Below are 25,386 nucleotides of genomic sequence, written 5' to 3'. Positions count from 1 at the left end.
CATAAATATGCTGTATAAAGACATTTTTTAATTCAGTGGTTCTAAAGGCAGAAGGTTTTTTTCTCTTAATGCATTCTATGTGAGAGTGATAACACCAAATTTAACACACCTGCTCCCCATTCACACTCTGAGAACTTGTAACAGTCATATGACACTGGGGAGGGAAAATGGCTAATTGGGCCCAATTTGGACATTTTCACTTAGGGGTGTATTCGCTTTTGTTGCCAGCGGTTTAGACACTAACGGCTGTGTTGAGATATTTTGAGGGGATGTCAAATTTACACTGTTATACAAGCTGTATACTCATTACTTTACATTGTAGCAAAGTGTAATTTCTTCAGTGTTGTCACATGAAAAGATGTAATAAAATATTTACAAAAATGTGAGGGAGATACTGTAAATACTATATGCCATTTTCTAAAATTCTTATAAATACCGTTTTTCTTATCCCCGATCAGTGGCCACGTGACCGCCCGGTGCTGTCTTCCTCCAATGTTTGTATTGAGGTCATGTGACTGCCCAGCAGACATCAGAGGGAGAGCTCAGCCCCTCTCTCTGTAATACATACGTCAGAGGAAGACAGTGACGGGCAGTCACATGAGAAAAAACTGTATTTATAAGAATTTTAGAAAAAGGTGTATATACATCATGTAATCCTAGCACAGGGGCTGGCAGTGGCTGTGTGCACCTCCTTAACAACTCCTTTAACTGGACAACATTTTTCTTCAAAGGTTTTGCTTCCTGAAAAACTTTTGGTGATTTATGATAGACCCTGCAAACTGAAAACAAATATAGTTGTAAAATGACTATCTCTTAGAAATTTTGAGAAATATAAAATGAACTTTTAGGCTCCACACCTAGGTGATTTTAATCACGGACGGAATCGTTGCGATTCCAAAATTGGGACACTTTTGCGATGCCAATTTTTCTTAATGGCACCCCAATCACGGTGTGGTAAATCGCAACGTATGACGCTGTCGCCCAAAAGAAGCTCCTGCTCCTTTTTTTAGCAACAAGCTTTGCGCATTGCAATTTTGCCGCTATTGCAGTGCAGTTGCCCAACAATTGCAGCAAAATCTCACCACAATTGGGATGCTATTTAAGAAGTAATGGCATCATGGGGCATGGCTAGGACCAGCATGTGAGAGGAAGTATCTCTCACAGCTCCGCTCCAGCACAGGCAATTGATCCCCTCCCAGCAGCGATCCAGCGATGACAGATTGCTTTCCAGCTGGCTACCGACCCGGTCCACCCACTGGCCCTCTGCACCTGCGGAATGGCGAACAAAAAGGAGTATTTCTCTGGTCCCGAAAATATAGGATGGTGCCGCCGCGGCCCTGGCACAGCGCACGCCAAGGGGTGCTGAGAAAGCTAAAGAGGGCAGCAGCAAAAAGACACAGGGTAAGGAGTACCCAAGGGATATGCTGTACTATACCCAAAAGCTGGGGGGACATCAGAACCAGACCGCTGGGTGCGGGCCACAGAGTCATCGCACTTGTCGGCATATGACACACTGGGGCAGTCTGCGGGAGACGCAGAGTGGCACAGATAGCCTGAGTTCCCTGCAGAGCTGCTCCCCTCTCTGCCCACAGATCCTGAAAAACCTGAGCAACCGACTCTGGCTGAAATAATCAGAGCATGTGTGTACAGCTTCAGTGAATACACTTAAGGAACAGTTTGGGGGCCTAAGAGGAAGTATCGCTGCTGGGGCAGGATCTTCAAAAGATTCGGGAACGCACAACTGCAGTGGAGAGCAGAGTAAGCGACATTGAAGATAAATTGCTGCCAGTGGCTCGGGAAGCCCATGTCACCCATCAGCTAGCCAAAGACACCAACAATAGAGCTGATGACATGGAAAATCGCCTGAGACGCAACAATATGCGCATAGTGGGGCTGCCGGAGAAAACCGAGGGGACAGACTCATCCTCCCTTGTTAAAGGGTGGCTTATTAAAATATTTGGAAAGGGTGCCTTTTCCACGTTCTGTAGTGTTGAGGGCTCGTCGTACACAAGATTCCCCACTGCAACCAGGCGCCCCTCCGAGGCCCATCCTAGCCCGTCTCCTACACTACAGGGACAGGGAAGCTGCGCTGAGAAATGCCCGGGAGCGGGCCAATGTCCAGTTTAATGGTGTCAGCATCCTTTTATCCAGAATTCTCTGCAGAAGTGCAGAGACGCCAGGCCAAGTTCTCAGATGTAAAGAGGCATCTGAGGTCTCTGCAATTACCCTATGCCATGCTGTACCCCGCTAAGCTGAGGGTCACTGCTAACCGACGGGCACACTTCTTTGAATCAGCCCAAGATGTGGCCTCATGGCTTGATTGCAATGAGCAGGCCCTACGCCACCGCCGAGAATATTGAGGATTGATGTGCACTACACTCCTGCAAGATCAGGCACCTGGTTCCTGTCTGCGCAGAGCTCTCTACAAGCTTTGTAAGGAAAGTCCACCTTTTTTGTTAATTTTTTTTTTTTTTCACTCTACTGGTTTTCTTCTTTTATATAATAATTTCTTAAAAGAAAAGGCTTACATTTTGTTCTGCTGGGAGACATAATATTATGGGAACTTTGAGCTATCTTGTGAAGTCCACAAGGAAAAATGTGCCTTATCTTCATGAGAAGTAGAGAAAAATCGCTGAATATGTTGCCTGGGTACATCCCATGTTCTATGAATGTCAGTCCTGTACTATACACTTACGGTAATAGGAATTTTCACTTACCTGAAAATTTTCATATCCTGGAGTACAGTACAGCTCTCTCCCCTCTGGCTTGCTATAAAAAAAAAAAAAAAAAGTGGAGCCTCATGGAGTGGGCAGGATTTGTATGAGTACGCTTTAGGGACAGCCCTAGCAAAAGTTTTCATCAGTGTCCAATCACTTGAAGGAAGCAGCATATAATGGTTTGAATATCAGTCCTGTGTCCTTTAAGCCTAGGACACACTAGTAGGTTTTTTTTCGTTCAACCCAGCAGGGCTAAACAAAATAAAAAAAACTGATCGCTTAACAGGAGCCGCTCTACTAACTAACTATCTGACATTAGTACAGCGATCGCCCCTGCTGTTCTATTGTGTTCTGATGGGGACGGTCCACCCTGCTAGAACACTTTGGTCAGGACTCTCAGCCATTGACTAAGAGTACTGATTGGGAGCCAATCGGCAGACCTTTTTTTGAACCAGCTAATGATGCCCGACATTTGGCCTGTATGTACTAGGCTTAAGTGTACTCCAACATGAGGCATTTACAAGTCAGAATTTTTATGTGCGCGTGGTATTGTTTTATACCCCGAACTGAGTGATACTTACTTGGCATGTTTGGATGACAGACTGGGGTACAAATAGCATAGCAGATAATCTCAGCACTCCTCAATTGTAGAAAAACGTTCAGCCATTTTGGAAATAGTTCACCAATACTTTGTTGTATTTTATCAGCTTAGAGTTGGATCACAGCACACACGGTATCCAAAAATGTGTGCATCACATGGTATACCATTTGTTTGGTGATTAGACTATTGCTTAACCTTTAACCACTGGTAATATTTAAAGTGTTGCTGAAGGTTTTTTTACCTTTTGCATTCTATGCATGAAGGTAAAAAACCTGTGTGCAGCAGCAGCCCCCCAATGTCTACCCATGCCCCATCTTGATCGAGCGATGCGCACGAGAGCAGCAGCTCTCCAGGGACTCTCTCTCCTCATTGGCTGAGACAGCAGTGGGGGCAATTGGCTCCCACTGCTGTTAATCATAGCCAGTGAGCCAATGATGAGAGAGGGTGTAGGGCTGAGCCGCAGCTTCGTGTCTAAATGAACTCTCAGAGCAGTGGCTCGGGAGCTCGCCTGCTTGAGTGAGTCCATTGCAAGCTGCTTATTGTGGGGGCACTCGACAGGAGGGAGGGACCCAAGAAGAACCGGACGTGTCTGTGCAAAACCACTGCACAGAGGAGGAAAGTATATAACACGTTTGTTATTATTTTTTTGCTGTTAATATCACTTTAAGTCTACAATATGATGTATATTGGATGTCCTCTAATATTTTGAAATCTATCTCTGTCTCCAAATTTTGATCACTTCAATCATACATAACATAGTATGCCTGACCTCTGCTCCATTTAATGATTTTGACACTCTTTTGGCAAGTAGTAGGGAACAGGTGGTGTTTGGGACAAAGATATGCTTGGAGTATTTAATTGCACTCTTCATTTTGTTAATGTTTTATTTATGTAATTGCACCAGGTGTGTGAACAGAAAGGGAGCTTCATTTGTGGATCTAGGACTTGATGACTTTAAAGTGTCCTTATCCTGGAATTGAATAGTTTTAAATGTAAATTCAAATAACATGCAAGTTACTTAATGTAAAGTTTTTTTTTTTTTTTTTTAAATATGACTTGATATGTATAAAACAGTACTCATACCTGTGGAAAAAAACGTAGAAGCGTTTTATTTTGCTTCCGATTTCTGTTTTATTAAGCAGTTATGGTTAAACATCTCCTTACAATGCCACTGTTATCTTGCCTGTATACATCCTATAATAAACGTCACTTTTTTTTTTTTTTTTTTTTGTAAACCACGATTTATCACTTCTATCCTACTCATTTCATATGAATTGCCAGTTTGTTTGTTTTCTGCCACATTTTTAGAAAGGAGGATGAATAGATCAGCTATCAGTTGTCAGGTTTTTATTGTAATATTTGACACCATCATAGGGAATTTCCCTCACTTCCTCCCCAGTGGCCAGGGGGTAACTGACAGGAAGTTTTGGGAAATCTCTCTAATTGAGGCAGAAACCACATTAAAATTATTTTTTGTTTGTAGAAGAGTAGGGAAAGGTTAAAATCCCTTGAGTTGTGTGTTTTTATTTATTTTTTTTTTTTTGTGCATTCATGCCGTGGTATTCACCCCCTCTATTCAATTGATTTCTTGTCCTGATGTCACTAGGACAGTATGTGAGGGGAAATTTCCCTAGTGGGATCACAGAAAGCTAATGAAACCTGTCAAAAAAATCACCCTTTCCCTCCACTATAAGGGTTTCACATTGTAATATATGCATTAAGTGTGGGTTGATCTGCATTTCAATGCTGTGTATCAGTGCTTTTTTTTTTTTTTTTTTTTTTTTTTACAGGGGTTTGGGGTTATTTTTTCAGCCTGTAAAAGCACCTCTATTATATTAGCCTATGTGTCTATGCACAGACGTTTACAGACCTATTTAGACGAGGAGCCTTTACAGGCTGAAAAATAAACCGTTGGCAGCACGTTCAGGAGAGGAGCTTTTAAGGAGAAAACGCTTGACGCACCTAAACGTGTCTAAATACTAGGCATGTATAGGCACGTCAAGTGTTTGGGTGTTAATGGATTCCATTTGCCACATTATTAATATATTCTGGGGGTTAGAATTCATTTGCGCTTAAACGTGCCTAAACGTCTTTTTTATGGCATATTTTTCCTGCCTGGAGCTCTGGTGTTCAGAGGAGAAAAGTAAATGCCCAGTGTTCATGAGGGCTTTTTTTGAATTATTAAACTTCTCTATGCTTTATTTGTAAACGAAATGTCAAGTGACTGTTTTGTGTCCTGCAGTGAGTTTACATGCGATTTGTCGAAAAAATAATCAGGGTTTTTTTTTTTTGTTTTGTTTTCAGTGCAGGGCAGCGCAACACACTGGTGTGAACTGCTCCTGTTGAAATACAAGGATTTTACAATGTATATGTGCTGGCATGCATTGATTAACATGTGCAAATGCATCGAATGTGAATGGACCCTTAAAGAACAGCTTTAAGGTATAACTAAAGGCAAAACTTTTTTTGTGTGTGTTTTGGGTAAAGTGGAGAGGGGCTAAGACCACCTGTCAAGTTTTCATTGCTGCCTGTGTTCCTCTTAAGATTAACCCTGTCTATTTGTCCTGTTTGCCGTCATCATCGATAGTGAAAGGAAAATTTTCAAATTCTGGGTTGTCCCCTGAGCAGTAATAAAGGGAAAAAATCTTCCAATGGGGCACTAGTACTGGTGACAACCAGTGATTCCCTCTTTTGAAGGGCTTTCCTCTCACTTCCTGTAAGGGCCCTTTCACACTGGGGCGGTTTGCAGGCGCTATCGCGCTAATAATAGCGCCTGCAAACCGCCACGAAAGTGCCGCTGCTTTGATTTCAGTTTGAAAGCCCCGAGGGCTTTCACACTGGAGCGGTGCGCTAGCAGGATGGGAAAAGTCCTGCTAGCAGCATCTTTGGAGCAGTGAAGGAGCGGAGTGTATACCGCTCCTTCACCGCTCCTGCCCATTGACATCAATGGGACGGCGCGGCTATACCGCTGGCAAAGCGCCTCTGCAGAGGCGCTTTGCGGTGGTTTTTAACCCTTTCTTGGCTGCTAGCGTGGGGTAAAACCGCCCCGCTAGCGTTCGAATACCGACGGTAAAGCGCTAACAATAGCATCGCTTTACCACTGCCCCAGTGTGAAAGGGCCCTAAGTGAAGGGAAATCTCCCCAGTGGGACAAAGATGACGAAAAAAAACCTGACAGATGTTATATAAAAGAAGTTTTGCCTTTAGAAGTTTTGCCTTTAACAACATTATATCATATGCGATGGTGATTGTGATAGAAAATACTGAAACGAACCAGCCTTATATGTGCAGATGTTTACAAATATTTCTCTATATATTGGGCTATTTATGACATTCTACCCTTTCCCTAAACTGTTGTCTTTATTGTTGACAGGAAGGTGTGGAGGTCAGAGTGGCTCGGATATTTAATACATTTGGCCCCCGCATGCACATGAATGATGGAAGAGTCGTCAGTAACTTTATTCTGCAGGCACTTCAGGGAGAGCCTTTAACTGTACGTACATTATGCATATATCAACAGATATTTAAGCTTGCTCATTAAAAAAAATAAACACTAGAATCTTACCCAGATTGGAACTTGTGTCTTAGGTTCAGCCCATTCCAGCAGATGCTGATGTCCACATTTTGCTTTAAAATTGTTCATGCAATTTTGGTTTTGTTTTGTTTTCTTGTTTGTTTATTTTATTTTTTGTTTTTTTTGCTGCAATTTTGTTAACTACTTGATCTGAGTAATGAATAGCATTGTGTAAATGGGTCCTAATATTGCAGCTGTCAGTTTGCTGCAGAATGTGATTACTATGAAATCAAATTATGGCTTGCTGTGGACAGATTCACTGTTCCCTTGGTACAATGTTGTGCACCCATTGTAGGGCGACCATCTAAGCAATAAGAGTACTGCTTTTAGTGGTTCTACGTGAAGCCCACTGTTTTTACCATTTATGTTGCCATGCTTAAGCCCCTTTCACACGACAAGCCCACTCGGATCTGCCTGTCTGTTTCTCAGGCGGATCCAAGCGGGCCATTGATCCATTGACTCCTTATGGGCAGGCGGATGTCAGCGGAGATGTGTCCGCTGACACCTGTCTGCCATCCGATAAGCTCAAGACAGGCAGATGGCGATACGCCTGCCATCCGTCTTGGCGTTTTTGTCCGATCTCCCCATAGAAAGTAGCAAGGCTCTCACAGGTCGCTCCCTGCTCAGTGACCAGAGAGGGACCTGTCATCCGCCAGCTCAGCGGAGATCAACGGACCGATCTCCCACTGAGCTGGCAGACTCCGTTAAGCGGATCCACTTCATGTGGAAGGGGCCTTACAGTCCAGCGGCATTGATTTGTTTGGCAAAATTAAATGATTGTTCGTTTGGAAAATCGTTATCTATTTAATGTACATGCAAGTTCCATCCACTTCTAATAATCTATTACTTTTAAAAGATAAATTCACCTTTCTGAACATGTTATATATGTGACACCTTTATTTAGGGTAAAACATGATCAGCAACCCCTCCCTCCGCTGGAATGTCTTTCCTGCAACCACGGGTAATCACATGTAAAATCCAGCAGGCTGGTTATACCAAAGTTGATCGATCAGTATCAGGTTGGGTACCTTCAGCTTTATTCATACATGGTTTGAATCTCGGACGGTTCCTGCTGAACTGACCAAGATTTGAACCTTCTATGGCTGGCCTAAACTCTTCTTGTAAGGGTAACTATGGTGTACATCCTGCATAGCATATATAATTGTATCAAAGTCCTTTTTTATATGACTTCCTCTTTTTTTTTTTTTTTTTTTTTTTTTTTCATCCTAGCTCATCCATAATGTTGCAGAGATTTGTAGATGTGCCACTACAATAACTCTGCAACTACTTAATAATTGTCAAGATAAGATATCAGTCTTGCAGGATTTGCATTGTTTGTGAGAGTCAGCCATCCTAGATTTCTATTGTGGGAAGAAGCATCAAATCACAACCATTTGTAGAGCCTGTGAATTATGGTTGCTCTCATTGCATAAATAATTACAAATTATACACAGGAATTGGGCTGTTAAAAGTAACTATTTACATGAAGGTAAAATCTTACATGTATCTAGAAAAAAAGAATATTGAAATGACTATACATTCTGTTAAACTGTCGTTGCTCCGAATAAATTTGAACATAGTTAATTAACCTACCGACCCATCAGATCCAAGTGGTTGCCCTGGTTTCTAAAAGTCTATACATTTGTCCCTGCTGTTTTCCATGACATAAGTTAATGTAAAGGAAACCTGTCAAAGGGGGAAAACGGGCTGCTAATGCTGCCATCTCCTCAAAATGCTAGTTGTCTGACTTTCATGCTGATACTCATAATTTAACAGTAATGGAACAAGTATCCAAACAGACCTAATTTGTCAACTTTCCACAACTCCATGCTTGTTCTGGGACATTGATTAAGAAAGTGGGTTACTATAACAGCCAGGGAAGTAGCGTTTTCAGGGATTGTCAGTCAGAGTAGGCATCAGTTTCTCCTAAGACAGCTTTGGTGTAGAAGGGATAAAGCAATTTAAGCCCATTATCTAGGTTGTACTCCAATTTTGCTATTTTATGTAATGTCTCCCTCTTGTGGTCAAAATGCTGCGTGTCCTTTTAAAATGTCAAACTAACCAGATGTGAATGTTGCTATACAAGTGACTCTGGAGTGCTGTGATAATTGTAGTTTTTGTTATAATAGGTATACGGATCAGGATCTCAAACCAGAGCATTTCAGTATGTCAGGTAGGCTGGTGTTACAGATTACCCTTGTTTCTTGTACCATGGTTGGGATATGTACTATGTGCAGCACGTACAGTATTACTCTACCATAATAGATTGTACTGCAGTATAATTAACTTAGAAGCTGCATACAGTATAGCTATGTTTTTTACCCATGACCTGACAAACCCCACTGTACTTAGTGGATGTAAACTCTCACATATACCCAGTAAAGTGAACAGCCTCAGATGATACACAGGGATGAAACAAATCTCCCTACATAAGTTTTTTAGTGTATATCTTCTGTCTTCAGCTTTATATACTGTATGGAGAGTGCACATCCTGTTAGAATTTTCTCCTCAATCATCAGCGGGTGTGGATTTTTGCTTACACTGGGAGACAGCCTCCACATAGGCAGATACTTTCAGAGCTGTGCTGTGAATAGACCAGCTCTCTGCTAAGCTACACTGAGCAAAATTATAAACGCAGCACTTTTGTGTTTGCCCCTATTTTATCATGAGCTGAACGCAGAGATCTACAACCTTCTCTATGTAAACAAAAGGCCTATTTCTCTCAAATATTGTCCACAAAGCTGTCTAAATCTATGTTAGTGAGCACTTATCCGTTGCTGAGATAATCCATCCACCTCACAGGTGTGGCATATCCAGATGCTAATTAGACAGCATGATTATTACACAGGTGTGCCTTAGGCTGGCCTCAATAAAAGGCCACTCTAAACTGTGCAGTTTTACTATATTGGGGGGTCCAAAAACCAGTCAGTATCAGGTATGACCACCATTTGCCTCACGCACTGCAGCACATCTCCTTTGCATAGAGTTGATCAGGTTGTTGATTGTGGCCTTGGGAATGTTGGTCAGTTTCTCTTCAGGTGGCTGTGCGTAGTTGCTGGATATTGGCAGGAACTGGAACATTCTGTCGTAAACGCCTATCCAGAGCATCCCAAACATGCACATTGGGTGACATGTAGGGTGAGTATGCTGGCCATGCAAGAACTGGGATGCTTCCAGGAATTGTGTACAGATCCTTGCAACATGGGGCTGTGTATTATCTCATTTCAAGCTAAGGTCTATCATTTCTTGAGACCCTAACAAGCCAGGACAGTACAAATACCCCCCAAATGGCACCTTTTTATAACGTAGACAGTATTTAGTAAGAGGCATGGTGAGTTTCTTTTGAAGTTGTAATTTTTTCCCACAATTCTTTGCAAAACAATTTTTTTTTTTTCTCACAAAATCGTCACATTAACAGGTTATTTCTCACACACAGCATATGCATACTTGCAATTGCACCCCAAATACATTCTGCTACTCTTCCTCAGCATGTCGATACCACATTTGTGAGACACTTACACAGCCTGGCCACATACAAAGGCCCAACGTGCAGGGAGCACCGTCAGGTGTTCTAGGGACATAATTTCAAATCTAATTTGACTACCTATTACACTTTTGTGAGGCACAGATGTTCACTGATGTGACATGGTTGAGAACTGATGTGGCACAGATGATCCCGCACATCTGTTTGCCACAACTGCATCCATTAGATGTGGTTGCAATGTGGCCCCATTAGCATCTATGGGGCACATAGGCAGGCTGTATCAACAGTATGTATGGGGGCATACAGCAGCCATTACCAGGTTTTAAAACCACGCCTCAGCCACCTGCTTTTGCCATCCCACCAGTGCTCATGTGAAAGGGGCCTTAGAGTATGTAAAAAAAACAAACAGAAAACAAACATTTAGATTAGTTATATTATGTTTATATGCTGTAGTCCACGGGTATTGTGAGCATGTCATCAGTACAGCTTGTTTTGTATAAGCTTGGTACTGCATGGAAGCCCTTTACCACTTTGCAGACATGCTTGTGAAGCATTCATTCTCTAAAACATTTGTCTTTTGTCTTTCTACTGCCCTGGTTATGGTTGTTTGTACTTTTATCATAATAAAATATGATAAATATGTCTTTCACACCATGCATTTGTGTGTATATTCAACATCCAGTGCTACTGACCATTCTCCCAATGTATTACCTTTTTGGGTCCTGTGCGTTTTATTCCAATTCTTGGGAAGGGTAGGCTAGGCAGACTATGAATCGAAATCACAAACAAAGCATACAAAAATATTTTCCCACAGTGTGTTTTCCTATATATTTTATATTGTAAACACCAGTGCAACTAATGTCTAGAGTCCGAAGAAGTATATGGCATTCTGTAGGTATAGCCTGGAATTCCACTTAAAAGAAATAGTTGCTAGTAAAATCTCCTACGTTTCACTACACCTTTTCCTTAGGAATTTTACAGTTTTTATAGAAGGTATACACTTGCATATGCTGTATAATCTAACAAAATAAAGAATACCACTTTTTCTCTTTCAGTGACTTGGTTAATGGACTTGTAGCTTTAATGAACAGTAATGTCAGCAGCCCTGTTAATCTGGTGAGCCCACTTCATCTGTCATGTTTTACTTTATCTGTTCTATGTCACATTATATGTTCTCAAGTACAGTTCAATCTTTACAGTTCAAATAAATGTTATGCAAATGACTGCTTTGCGTTGGTTGGATCTACATAATTTTTTAAGCTAATGTAGAATATTTTCCATGCCTCCTGAAAAAGATGGAAACAACAACATCTTATCTAGACTGACAGCAATTGAGATTCCACAGAAACTTGTAACTAACTTTTTCAATTTGTTGCCTGACTCTAGTGCCCTAAGATTTTATCCTCGAACTTTCATAGGTCACCAAATTTAAATAAATGTTCTAAAACAAAAATGTGTGCGTTTGTGGGAGATCCAGAAAAGTTTGACAGCAAAGTGCCTAATTTTGTATTCAGCAGAGCAATGGAGTCACTAATAACTGAAATTTGCAATTAATGTTGTAATCTTCCTTCATCTCTTCCACAGGGGAACCCGGAAGAGCACACTATCCTGGAATTTGCCAGATTAATTAAACACCTTGTTGGTGAGTTTTCTTTGCCCTTGAGATATCCTGCCAGTTGTTGATTAGATTTGTAATCATGAGGTGGTTAATTAGATGGTGACTTTAGGGACTGTAATCGGAGCCAAGTGCCTGGCGACAGTGCTTGAAAAATATCTTGCTCACAAATATCTTCAAGAGCATTAAAATTGCTGGCCGTAATCACTCAGTTAAGTTTTACAAAATGAAAAATACAATAACTCCTAACAACCAATACGATTTCAGTCAGACGAGAGCAAATTAAATTCTGATTACTGCACGTTGCCTCATTTAAAGTGATATGAATCCCTCCTAACAAAAAATGAATAAATGTAGCTTTAGAATCCCCCACGCCACCATTCCTTCCCATTACTAGTTTTGTGCAGTGTTTACAGCAGGGGTCTCAAACTGGCGGCCCTCCAACTGTTGCGAAACTACAAGTCCCATGAGGCACTGCAAGGCTGACAGTTACAAGCATGACTCCCTCAGGCAGAGGCATGATGGGGCTTGTGGTTCCACAACAGCTGGAGGGCCACCAGTTTGCGACCCCTGCTTTACAGCATTACCAGCCCACGAAAGTTTCCACTGTTGAGCTTCCTCCTATTAGAAGTCATCTTTGTCTCCCAGGTGACACCCCAACATGCATGCGCTGTGTATATGAGATGCAGATGGGGGGGGGGCCATCAACTCTGTGGACGTCTAATGCATGCGTAGTAGGAGCCACAACCTTTTAGTACTCTGGCTCTGTACCTAGATGGAGTGTGCACAGTTGAGGTCACTGCTGCATGCGCAAAAGGTGTTCCTGTCTTCCTGAAGTCTGGCGCTGTGACTGTTAAGCACACATGCAGTAAGAGGCCATTGACTTAGTGCGCAGCCAGCACGTGCATAATATTGTGCTTGGATTACAAAGCACAGTATCTTGTGTGACCCTCTACTACACATGCATCAGCCAGGCACAGCAAATGGAAATGGAGCGAGTACAAAGAAGGGCAACAAAGCTAATAAAGGGTCTGGAGGACATTAGTTATGAAGAAAGGTTGCGAGCGCTGAACATATTGTCTCTGGAGAAGAGACATTTGAGAGGGGATATGATTTCAATTTACAAATACTGTACTGGTGACCCCACAATAGGGATAAAACTTTTTCGCAGAAGGGGGTTTAACAAGACACGTGGCCACTCATTAAATTAGAAGAATAGAGGTTTAACCCTAAACTACGTAGAGGGTTCTCTACTGTAAGAGCGGCAAGGATGTGGAAGTCCCTTCCACAGGCGATGGTTTCAGCGGGGGGGCATTGATAGTTTCAAAAAAACTATTAGATAAACACCTGAACGACCACAACATCCAGGGATATACAATGTAATACTGACATATAATCACACACATAGGTTGGACTTGTGTCTTTTTTAAACCTCACCTACTATGTGACTATGTAACCATGTAAAAAAAAAGAAAAAAAAAGTGTGTTCTAGGTAGTGTTTAGTGTGTTCTAGGTAGGAAAAAACTTTATTGTAAGTGTGTTTAGGTAGGTTGAAGGAAAAAGCAGAATGTGGTATCGTCATGAAAATAAAATGAGGGGTTTTCTCTTTTGGGTGGTTGGTCATGGCAATGACAAAACATTTACAAATAAGTTTTAAAAAAATATTTTTTTTACTATTCTCATTTATCAAAGTTTTCCTTTTTATATTAAAAAAAAAAAATTGTAGGAGACACCCATTATCATTTACCACCAAAATGAAGACCCAATTTATTCTAAAACAAACAAGGTATAATTCACCTGGATATACTAAGTAGTTGTGATTATATGTGCAGTTCTACTTAAACTCCCTGAAGTTGTAAAACTGTGTTCAGGGATTAAAGTACAACTATAGGCAAAACATTTTTTTTCCATCTTTGGATAGAGTAAGGGAGGGTTATGACCCCCAAGCCCAAGCCCCCCCCGTGTATTTTTTTTTTTTACTTGTTTTGTGTTTTTGATTTCAACTGTGCCCATTGCGGAGCTTTCCCTTCACTTCCTGTCCCATACTCAAAGCAGGAAGTGAGGAAATCCCTGCAAATAATGGTAGTCCAGAACTAGTGTCCCCGTTGGAAGGTTTCCCCTCCTACTTTTTATCTTGTGACAACCCAAATTTGGGATTTGCTTTACCATTATCATTGAAAGTTAAAGTAAAACAGGACAAATCAAGAGGGTGAATCTCCCTAATGGGGTCACAGACATGTTTGTTTTCTTATCTATCTCCATTCTGTCCAAAACTTTAAAAAAATGCTTTGCTTTTAGTTAAGGTTTGTTTTACCTTCAGAGATTAAGGGGTGAAGAAGTGCTCCAAGATTTCTCTAGTTCAACAAAATATTGTCTGCACCACCTAATACTCACAAAACCAACTATGTCTCTGCGTCTGCCTTTCATGTAAATACCGACAAAGCTAACTTCTGTGCGTAAAATAGGCTTATTGTTGGCCATTTGGTGGTGGGATTGAGATGGCAAGGCTGAAAAGGTACTGATGTGGAAGTGGATACAGAAGTGTGCAAGGGGGTACAGCAGCGGAGCATGTGTGTAGGGGCTACAGTGATGAAGCAGGTATGAAGGAGGGTGCAGTGGCAGAAAAGATGTGCAGGAGTGGAACAGGCTTCAGGGGTCTTCAGTGGCGGAACAGTTGTGCAGGGAATACATTAATGGAACAGATGTGCATGGGGGTACAGCGATGGAACAGATGAATGGGGGTTTAGTAGAACAGGTGCAGGAACTGGGGTGATCTGAGGTGTGCAGGAATGGGGGGTGATCTGAGGTTTGTAGGAATTTGTAGCTGATCTGACGTATAAAGGTGCAGGAATTGGGGTGATCTCAGGTAAAAAGGTGCAGACATTTTGGTGATCTGAAATCTAAATATAAACCTGTTTTGTGTATGTGCGCCACTTAATAAAATAACTAATGAGTTTTACTTGCCATTATCAATACAACTTTGTATTCAAAAATTGGAAAATAAAACTATGGCTATAGTGTGCTATTGATCACTGGCAGCCTGATTATGTGATGCTTTTAAAAATGGCACTTGATGTGGAATAGGTTGCTGACCCCTGATTGGAGCAATTTAGAATAGTTGGCTCTTAAAGCCCAACTGAACCTTCAGTTTAAATTAGCTAGATATGACAGAGCTCCGTCTGCAGGCTTTTGATTCTGCCTTGATCCTGTGAGCAAAACACTAGATTTTTGACCCGGACTGCTGGGTTATGTGTGCAGGGACCTCACAGGCACCTCAGAGGGAGGTCAAATACGGGCCACCCTGGCCCAAAACACCGGGAGAACGGCTGGCCCACTTTGCCTGGTGCTCTCAAGATGGTGCCGGTGACCTGGAGGAGCAAGAAGAATGGCCACGGCTGATGAGAACTTTGGAGGTTGCTCAGCCAGGGTCTCCCCCACCGGACCTGGTGAGTCCCAGACCCCAAAGGGCTCATTTAAAACGCAGAGGGAGATCTCTGGACAGGATGGATACCCGAGGAGGAGGAGCCGCTGTCCCTTACACAGATTATGGCGGCCATACAGGGCTGCCAGAACAAGCTTATTGACCATTTTGCGGAACTTAAACTCGAGTTCTCATTCATGAAGCATGATATGCAGAAACTCAGAGAAAAGGCTCAATCTACAGATCATCATATTGCCTCTTTGGAGGCTACTGTAAGGCCTTTGGACACTGCTGTTCAAGTGGCAAAGAAAACCCTCTCTGAGCATACTTTAAAGATGGCCGACATGGAAGATCGCATGAGAAGGAATAACATTCGGTTGGTGGGGTTTCCTGAAGGAGTGGAGGGGAGTCCCACCGAAGGGAACAATTTCCCGACCTATGGTAACAAAGATTCTGCATTTCTGTGACCGGGAGAATATTCTGAGAGGGCCAGGACAGGGGTCCCGAGCTGGCATTTAATGGTTATTGGATTTTAATTTATCCTGATTTTTTCAGCTGCCACTCCAAACAGAGGGCCTCTTTTCAGCAAGTAAAGAAGTGCCTTAGAGATCTGAATAGCCGTATGTTATAACAGTATGTTATACCCAGCTAAACTGCGTGTTGTGGATAATGGGAAAGTACCTCACGGTGCTAGGTCATATGGGGCTTCACTAAGTCTCACATCTGTTTTTCCATGTTCTTGGTTAACAGTTATGGGATCAAAGTGCCTGGCATGTTGGGGGCTGGGCGCGGGGATGGGTTGTGGGGGGATTATGTGTTTTTTTTCTGTTGTACATATAGAAAAAAATTTGTCCCTAGATTCTTTATACTGTGTGTGTGTGTGTGTGTAATAAGTCATCTCCTGTTAAGCTGCTACTGTTTTATTTACATGGGGGGAGGGAGCTCTGGGGCCCTGAGCTTTTGGCTCCCCTCGTTACCGGGGGGGGGGGTCTGTCTGTTTATGATCATTTGCAAAGGAAGGGGGAGTCTTAGGGTTGTATCCTGGAACATCCGAGGCCTTCAAACGTTTCTTGGTCTTTTTTTATATTAAAAAGTATAAACTGCACTTGATCCTATTTCAAGAGACTCATTTGCAGGGTTATCTCTCTGAAGAGGGCCCGTGTTGCTGGAGCTTACCATGCCAGTTTCTTTTTCTGTGCCAGGGGAGTTTCTACATTGGTCACTAAAACTATGCCCTTCTCCATACATGCAGTTAAGACTGATGTTAAAGGTAGATATGTTCTTCTGGTGGTGAAAGTGATGAAAAGGGTTCCTGACATTTGTGAATTTATATGTACCTCCTCCCATCTCGCTGTCTCATTTGGATGACATGCTATATATGAGATAGCGGAAGGGAAGATTTTCATTCTGGGAGATTTTAATGCAGTGGCGGACTCAGCTATGGATAGGCTGGTTGCGCCATTTGGAACTCCGGCTCCCCTGGCGGGATGGGTTGTCTACATATAGGTTCCGGGTTTGGCGTTTTCAACATGCGGACGCTAAGGAGTATTCCTGCTATTCTGAAATGCATAAAATGCAACCTAGAATAGACACTATCCTTGCTGAGGGGGAAGGCCTGGAGCTAGAGGGAGGTGACATATTAACCTAGAGCTCTTTCTGACCATTCTCCCATGTTGGTGGATCTTAATTTGGATCCAAAACCGGGGATCCATCATTGGCGGATGGAATCTAGTTGGTTGCAGGAGGAATATGTAAAGATTAAGCCCTCATGCACACAGGCTGTTAAAAAAACGTTATGAAAACGCCAGTATCTTTGCAGTGAATTTTTTTAACTTTTTTTCAGCTTTTTTCAGCGTTTTTGCAATAGCGTTTTTTAGCGTTTTTGAGCGTTTTTCCGCGTTAGCGTTTGAGCGTTTTTTAGCGTTTTTTAGCGTTTTTTAGCGTTAGAGCGTTTTTACAGCTGAAAAACGTCTTTCAGAACGCACTGGTCCTGGGTTTTTTTTACAGCTTAAAAACGCCTATGCCACTTGCAGCTCAAAAACGCCTAGGTGGGCATGAAGCCATAGACTAACATAGACAGGCCTTTTTAAGCTGCAAAAAAAGCAGCTGTAAAAACGTCCATGTGCATGAGGACTAAATGTACTGAAGCTATCAATCTTTTCTGGGCTGAAAACCAGAAATGCTGGGTCAAATCTCCTTCAGTGGGAGGCTTTTAAAGCCACTCTGAGACTCTGGGGTGTTTATAGCGGAGGTGAGCGGGTTAAAAAAACACTTGGCCTCTATGGTGAAGGATAAAGAGACAGAGTGTTCCTAGTGGAAACGGAATATGTCAGGGGCCCACGTGGGAAAGAATACTGACCCTACAGGACAAAACTAGGGAATACCGTGCTGCTCTGACTGACCAGACTACAAAACTTAGACTTGCACAGAGGAGGCACATTTTTGCGTTTGGGTTCAAGACTAGCAGACTTATGGCCTATTTAGCCAGACCAGAGTACGTCCCTGTGTATATATAAAAAGTGAGTTAGGCACAGATCTGAGGTGTGTGACTTGGCTGACATCCTGCAAGTCTTTGCTCAATTTCATATTTTTTAATAAATTTTATGGGAGCTTTATGTGTCATGTGCCTCTGCGGGAGGAGGTGCATTGGAAACCTATCTAGCGAATATCGAGTTACCTGTGTTGACGAACAAAGACAGTGCTGCCTTAGAAGCGGATATCACTGTAGAGTAGGTGGAGGGGGCGATCTCTTCCTTTGCTCCTCAAAAATCTCCAGGTATTGATGGTCTCCCCTCGGAGTGGTACCACGCTTTCAGGAATAGTGTAGCACCTCACCTGCTACGTGTGTACTACGGCCAGGTCGGATGGTAGATTGCTACCCTCTGAGAGAAGCTTTGGTGGTTTTGATCCCTAAAAGGGGAAAAGATCCTTGGGAGTGTGACTCCTATCGTCCAATCTCGTTAATGTGGACACACAAATTCTAGCTAAAATTATTGCTGGGAGGCTACAAACAGGTTTCCTAGAGTTGGTTGATGGGGACCAGACAGGATTTATCCAGGGGAGATGTGCTCAGATGAATGTCAGGAGACTTTTTGTGAACCTTCAAACTGAACATGACAACTCCTGGACAAGGGTAGTGGCCTCTTTAGATACTATGACCCCATACACACGATTAGATTTTCTGCAGATTTTTGCCTTCAGATTTACCAAAACCATGTAAAGCAAGGGCCTGCCTGATTGCATACGAATTGAAACTCTTAAGGTTTGACCTCATCTTATAAGGTTTTGGTAAATCTGAAGACAAAAATTAGGTTAAATTAAAAAAACAACCTGAATTTGTGCCAGTAGTGCTACCGAAACTGGCGCAAATGCTTGTCAGAAATAGGAAAAGGTAGTTCTAAAGGAGACGCCAAAAAAAAATGCCATATGTCAGTGCTTAGTCCTGAGGCATGTATGTTAATAATCCTTCAGCTCTTGGTACCCAATATGCGTTTTAAAATGGAACTGCAGTAATTACAGCCTTTTTAAAGATTCTGCTGGTTTAGAAGTTAAGTCCATCAAGGTGCATGCCACCTTGTGGATTTATCATTTTTATATACTATTTATATTTTTACTGAGCGTCGGAGTATAGCTATCACTGTACTTTCAGTGCTATGACAGGAGAGATACGCTTTGCTACATAGTTGCCATATTGCATGGTTCACATAATTCAAAGCCTTCCATGATTGAACAAGAGGGATGGGGCAAAGCAGCTACAAACGACTCGGGATCGATTAGGTCACCAGTTACAAATACTGTGACTGCTGACATTTAGGAATCAGACAGACACCAGCACAGGAGTCCAGCACTGTCTTCACCCAGGCCTGTTCTTTGCTCCCACTGCCAAAAAGGCAATTCCAGGGATCTGAAGACAAGCAAATGGACTTCCTGCTGTTTTTCATCTCCCTACTGCGCATGCACGAGATTGTGCTGCACTTTCAGATTGGTCCCGCAGCCTCCTGGGATGTGTGATGTGTCCCAGCAGGTTGCAGGCAGAAAAGAGGGGGATGGGGAAGCAGGTAAAATATGTAATTCTCTTCTAGGCCAGAATTGCAAAAGTGGGAGTGGGTGCCTGTCAGAAAAAGCTTTGAACCATGTATGGCCGGCCTAACACAGTTCCTGCTATAACCTGATTAAATTTTGCTGTCTCCTTTTCCACCTCCATTGTGCCCAGCTCCATTCACACACTCCTCCTCTTTCAATTTCAGTACTCTTCCCACTACCTTCAATCTGTAGTGTCACTGACTCAATCCCCACCATGTCCACTGTCCCAGAATAATCTGCTTGTAGAACAGCGGACCTGTTTCCTGAACACTGATTTTAAACTGAGTGTAAACCCTTTTACACAACTTCTCATGTGCTTCCTTTTGGTCTGTTAAATTTACAACTGAAAACATTTTGTTTAGATCTGTTTATTAAATGCAAATGTTTTTTCTTTATAGTACATCACGGGACACAGAGCAACCATAATGACTATATAGGTTATACACCACCTACTGGTGGATGGACACTGGCAGCATAGTATACTGTACATGCTTGCAAGCTTGTTGCCTAAACGCATGCTTGAATAAATGCATGTTTTGCATAGATGTTGCATACATACATATGGCATAAGCACATGTTTGGAAGACCATGGGCATCGGTGCACTTGAAGGAGTTGTCTCCAGAATAGCATGCATTGGATCTGCAGAAGCTTAATTTTGGGCTCCCTTTTCACACTTGTGCGATTTTGAAAGCCATGCATTTTGGCCGCAACTTTAATGCGATAGTGCAGCCACATGAAGCAGTGCCTGTGTAAACTTGAGGTCTAATGAAAGGGCAAGGTCCCCACCCCCCTTTTTTTTTCTTTTTTTTTTTTTTGTAAAAGCGCGTGTGGTGTGTGGGGGCGTCTTGGGCCATCAGGTGTCAGTGGCTCAGGATTTAAGGCCATTACATGGTCATTTGTTCATACATTCACAGAATTTTACCAGATATCAAAGCCACGGAGGATACTTCTTTGGCCACAGTACGTTTTGGGCAGCAGAAGGAGTCCTCCTCAGGTGGCAGTTTCTGTAATTTTTCTCGCTCCCCTCAAGGGCATTGCTTTAGGACATCCCATATAGTCATTATTATGGTTGCTGTGTCCCATGAATGAAATTAGGATCTTCCTGTCATACTTACCTGTAAAATCCTTTTCTTGGAGTACATCACGGGACACAGAGGTCTCTCCCATCTTTTTTGGGATATTCATTGCTTTGCTACAAAACGGAGGTCCTTCCTGTGTAGGACTATTTGACTATTTGATGGACACTATCTGCCAGTGTCCATCCACCAGTAGGTGTCGTATATAACCCATATAGTCATTATTAAGTGTTCTTGCATAGCAAGACCACTTACTGTTATCTCACATATATATTTAAGTGTTCTTGCATAGCAAGACCACTTACTGTTATCTCACATATATATTATTAAGTGTTCTTGCATAGCAAGACCACTTACTGTTATCTCACATATATATTATTCTTATTATTATAGCCAAATTTACCACCCTAACTCCTCCCACAGTTTTTACACTACATAGACAAGTAATATACCGAAACGTGCGGATTGTTCCCGAATGGTGTGCTATTACTTTGTGGAACGTTTCGCCGAATGGTTCACGAAATATCGTCGTTTTTGCGGCGAAATTGGTCCCATAGGAATGAATGGGGAAACTAGAGTGGGAGATGACAAAAGCTGGAAAATCAGAACATGATTTCTAAACTGCCGCCACTCCCTCATTTTCAAGCCCACCTACACAAATCTTATATCAAAACGTTCAGCTATCCCTGCTGCCACTAAACATGTCCACGGCTAAGCCATAGTCCTGATAGTTTTCACAATATGACCATTTGTTTGCAACTCACGCCGTCCATTGACATTCATTGAAACTACACTCTAGCCCCCTCCAAATTTGAAGGGCAATTTCTAAACTGCGACTGTGCCTTCATTTTTAATATTTCAGAGACATACTATACATCAAAATCTAGGTCTGGGTCTTGTGATTCTCACAATATAAAGATCTTCGCTGTAGGATGTATAGTTTTTAAAATACGGCCATTTGTTTAGAGGTCATTTCAGGAAATTTTAGCCATTAATCAGAGTGTACTGTTAGTGTTTGTTTTGTTGCCATGGTTACCAAAGCTTCTGTTATACACAGGGGGGAAGGTGGCTGGAGCATCGCAGCTGATTACAGAGCCCGGGGGAGGGGACAGACACACCATGCACTGATTTATAATAGAGGAATATGATGGGGCAGTTTTGATGGGGTAATTCTGATGGGGCAGTTTTGATGAAGCCGTATTTGGGAAGCATAAACAGGGCATGAGCGTTGCTAGGAAACAGTGGTTGTAAACACAAGATGCTGAGACACTCCAAATGCATGTGACTTCATCTGCTAGACTTGATAATGCTTGTAGACTCCTCCCACAGTTTTCACACTACAGAGACAAATAATATACCGAAACGAGCGGATTGTTCCCGATTGGTGTGTTATTACTTTGTGGAATGTTTTGCCGAATGGTCCACGAAATGACGTTTTTGCGGCGAAATTGGTCCCATAGGAATGAATGGCGAAATGTTCAAAACTAGAGTGGGAGGTGACAAAAGCTGAAAACCCATGATCAGCCAAAACATTATGACCACCCCATGATCAGCCAAAACATTATGACCGCCCCATGTAAAAAAAAAAAATATTTTTGAAAAAAAAAAAAATTTTGAAAAAAGTAAAAAAATAATTTTTGGAAAAAAAAATCATTTTTGAAAAAAAAAAAATATATATTTTTGAAAAAAATATTTTTGAAAAAAAAATTTCTTTTAAAAAAAAATATTTTTGAAAAAAAAATATATTTGAAAAAAAAAATTATTTTTGAAAAAAAAATTACTTTAAAAAAAATAATAATTTCGAAAAAAAAATTATTTTTGAAATACAAAAATTCATTTTTGAAAAAAAAAATTACCTTTGGAAAAAAAAAATTACTTTTGAAAAAAAAAATCATTTTTGAAGAAAAAAAAATCATTTTTGATTAAAAAAAATTCATTTTTGAAAAAAAAAATTACTTTTGAAAAAAATGTTCAGCTCTTTCAGCGAATGATGGAACTTTTTTACTACTATTTATACTTTTTAAAATATTAAGCTTTTTAACACTTTTCACAGTTACTCAAGCCACTCCACCCCACCCAGTTACTCTGCCCACTCCAGTTGTAGAGGCAAGAACACTTTCACAATTTCCCCAGAAATTGTACCTTTTCTAGTTCTTATTATTATAGCCAAATTTACCACCCTAACTCCTCCCACAGTTTTTACACTACAGAGACAAGTAATATACCGAAACGTGCGGATTGTTCCCGATTGGTGTGCTATCACTTTGTGGAACGTTTTGCCGAATGGTCCACGAAATATCGTTGTTTTTGCGGCGAAATTGGTCCCATAGGAATGAATGGCAAAATGTTCAAAAGGAAATGTTGCTAGGAAACAGTGGTTGTAAACACAAGATGCTGAGACACCCCAAATGCATGTGACTTCATCTGCTAGACTTGATAATGCTTGTAGACTCCTCCCACATTTTCCACACTACAGAGACAAGTAATATACCGAAACGTGCGGATTTTTCCCGATTGGTGTGCTATTACTTTGTGGAACGTTTCGCCGAATGGTCCACGAAATATCGTCGTTTTTGCGGCAAAATTGGTCCCATAGGAATGAATGGCGAAATGTTCAAAACTAGAGTGGGAGGTGACAAAAGCTGAAAACCCATGATCATCCAAAACATTATGACCACCCCATGATCAGCCAAAACATTATGACCGCCCCATGTAAAAAAAAAAATATTTTTGAAAAAAATAAAAATTAATTTTTGAAAAAAAAAATATTTTTGAAAAAAAAATATATTTTTGAAAAAAAAATTACTTTTGAAAAAAAAAAAATTAAAAAAAAAATCATTTTTGAAAAAAACAAAATTCATTTTTGAAAAAAAAAATTTCATTTTTGAAAAAAAAAATCATTTAAAAAAATAATTTTTGAAAAAACAAAAATACAAAATCATTTTTGAAAAAACAAAAAAACAAAATCATTTTTGAAAAAACAAAAAAACAAAATCATTTTTGAAAAAACAAAAAAACAAAATCATTTTTGAAAAAACAAAAAAACAAAATCATTTTTGAAAAAACAAAAAAACAAAATCATTTTTGAAAAAACAAAAAAACAAAATCATTTTTGAAAAAACAAAAAAACAAAATCATTTTTGAAAAAAAAAAATCACAAAGCTCTGAGGGGAATTATAGCTCCTCTCACACAGCTCTAAGGACAATTATAGCATTATAGCTCCTCCCACACAGCTTGGAGGGAAGTTATAGCTCCTCCAATACAGCTTTGAGGGGAATTATAGCTCCTCCCACACAGCTCAAAGGGGAATTATAGCTTAGCATTATAGCTCCTCCCACACAACTCTGAGGGGAATTAGTTTCTCCCACACCGCTGTGAGGGGAATTATAGCTCCTCCTACACAGCTCTGAGGGGAATTACAGCTTAGCATTATAGCTCCTCCCACACAGCTGAGGAGAATTAGAGCTCCTCCCACACAACTCTGAGAGGAATTATAGTTTCTTCCACACCGCTGTGAGGGGAATTATAGCTCCTTTTAAACAGCTCTGAGGGGAATTATAGCTTCTCCCACACAACTCTGATGGGAAATGTAGCTTCTCCCACACAGCTCTGAGGGGAAATATAGCTTCTCCCACACAGCTCTAAGGGGAATTATAGCTCCTCCCACACAACACTAAGGGGAATTGTATCTCCTCCCACACAGCTCTGAGGGGAATTATAGCATTATTGCTCCTCCCACACAGCTCAGAGGGGAGTTATAGCTCCTCCCACACAGCTCTGAGGCGAATTATAGCTCCTCCTCCAACACAACTATGAGGGGAATTATAGCTCTTCGAACAAAGCTCTGAGGAGAATTATAGCTCCTTCCACAAATATCATCATGCCATCTAAAGGAAAGAGATCTAAAGCTGCAAAGATACGCTGGACTAAACTGGATCCGGAGCCCCACAGCAGCATAGTGGATATGGAGGTTTGTGACAGTGAATGTGCCCAGGAGGTACATAGTGAACCTGTGGTGTCATTTTCATGTTCAACTCAGTGTCAAGTTCAAGAGCACAGTGACAGTGTGATGGGCACTTCTGAAAACCATGGCATGCAAGAACCATGTGTACCAAGTGAGATTTCTGTGCAGGCATCATTTCATCAGGGTCATCATGGCTATGGAAGGTTAAGGAACAAACAGTGTACATGCATGGCTCTGACATTTTTGGCATACCACAGTGAGCTTGATGATGTGAGAAAGGGTGATCTTGATCAAATACTGAAGAAGGGCAACAGCTTGTATGGCTCAACAATAAAACAGCTAAAACAAAGAAATGTCTATCAGCATCAACACTTGACAATGGAAGAAGTGCCCCTCAGAGTCAACACTGACAAATATGAGTATAACGTTGTTAAATCTCCAGTGTTATCGGGATGTATGAGAGACACGGTAGACGGTGACAACCAAGGTTGGTTTGTTGACCTCTCCACAAGACTTCAGTGCCTCAATGCAGATGTTACACATGCACTTTTTATAGTAGTGCCATATTGCATTGCATTGTTCAGAGACAAGTCTGGGAGATATGGACTGTTTGATTCTCATAGTCGAAATAAGGATGGACTTCCTGCCACTGGAAAAGGAAAAGCTGTTATGATCACTTTTACACATTTGAGTGATATGGGGGCAAGGATTTATAAGTTGTATGAATTGCTCCTTACAGACACCAGAGGCCCTATTGATGGACTGCAGTATGACTTCATGCCAGTCTCATTTCATCGTGCAAGACGTCTGTCAGATGGTTTGCTGTCCCCACTGGTGCAATCTGACAAAC

The 25,386-nt window shown here is 41.4% G+C and overlaps 1 protein-coding gene across 1 annotated transcript in view; it reads left to right on the top strand.

Moving 5' to 3' along the window:
• Nucleotides 1-25,386, top strand: part of UXS1 (UDP-glucuronate decarboxylase 1) — a gene marked incomplete in the record, with an annotated part of 96,118 nt that overhangs the window by 47,718 nt on the left and 23,014 nt on the right. Inside the window, 4 exon segments of the mRNA XM_073614788.1 lie at nt 6,691-6,810; nt 9,021-9,064; nt 11,431-11,491; nt 11,960-12,017. Of these exon segments, the coding sequence (XP_073470889.1) occupies nt 6,691-6,810; nt 9,021-9,064; nt 11,431-11,491; nt 11,960-12,017 (283 nt within the window).

The sequence above is a fragment of the Aquarana catesbeiana genome, linkage group LG02 (assembly GCF_042186555.1).
Source record: "Aquarana catesbeiana isolate 2022-GZ linkage group LG02, ASM4218655v1, whole genome shotgun sequence".
Taxonomy (NCBI): Eukaryota; Metazoa; Chordata; class Amphibia; order Anura; family Ranidae; genus Aquarana; species Aquarana catesbeiana.
Note: the sequence above shows the minus strand (reverse complement) of the source record. Positions and strands in the feature narration are given on the sequence as shown.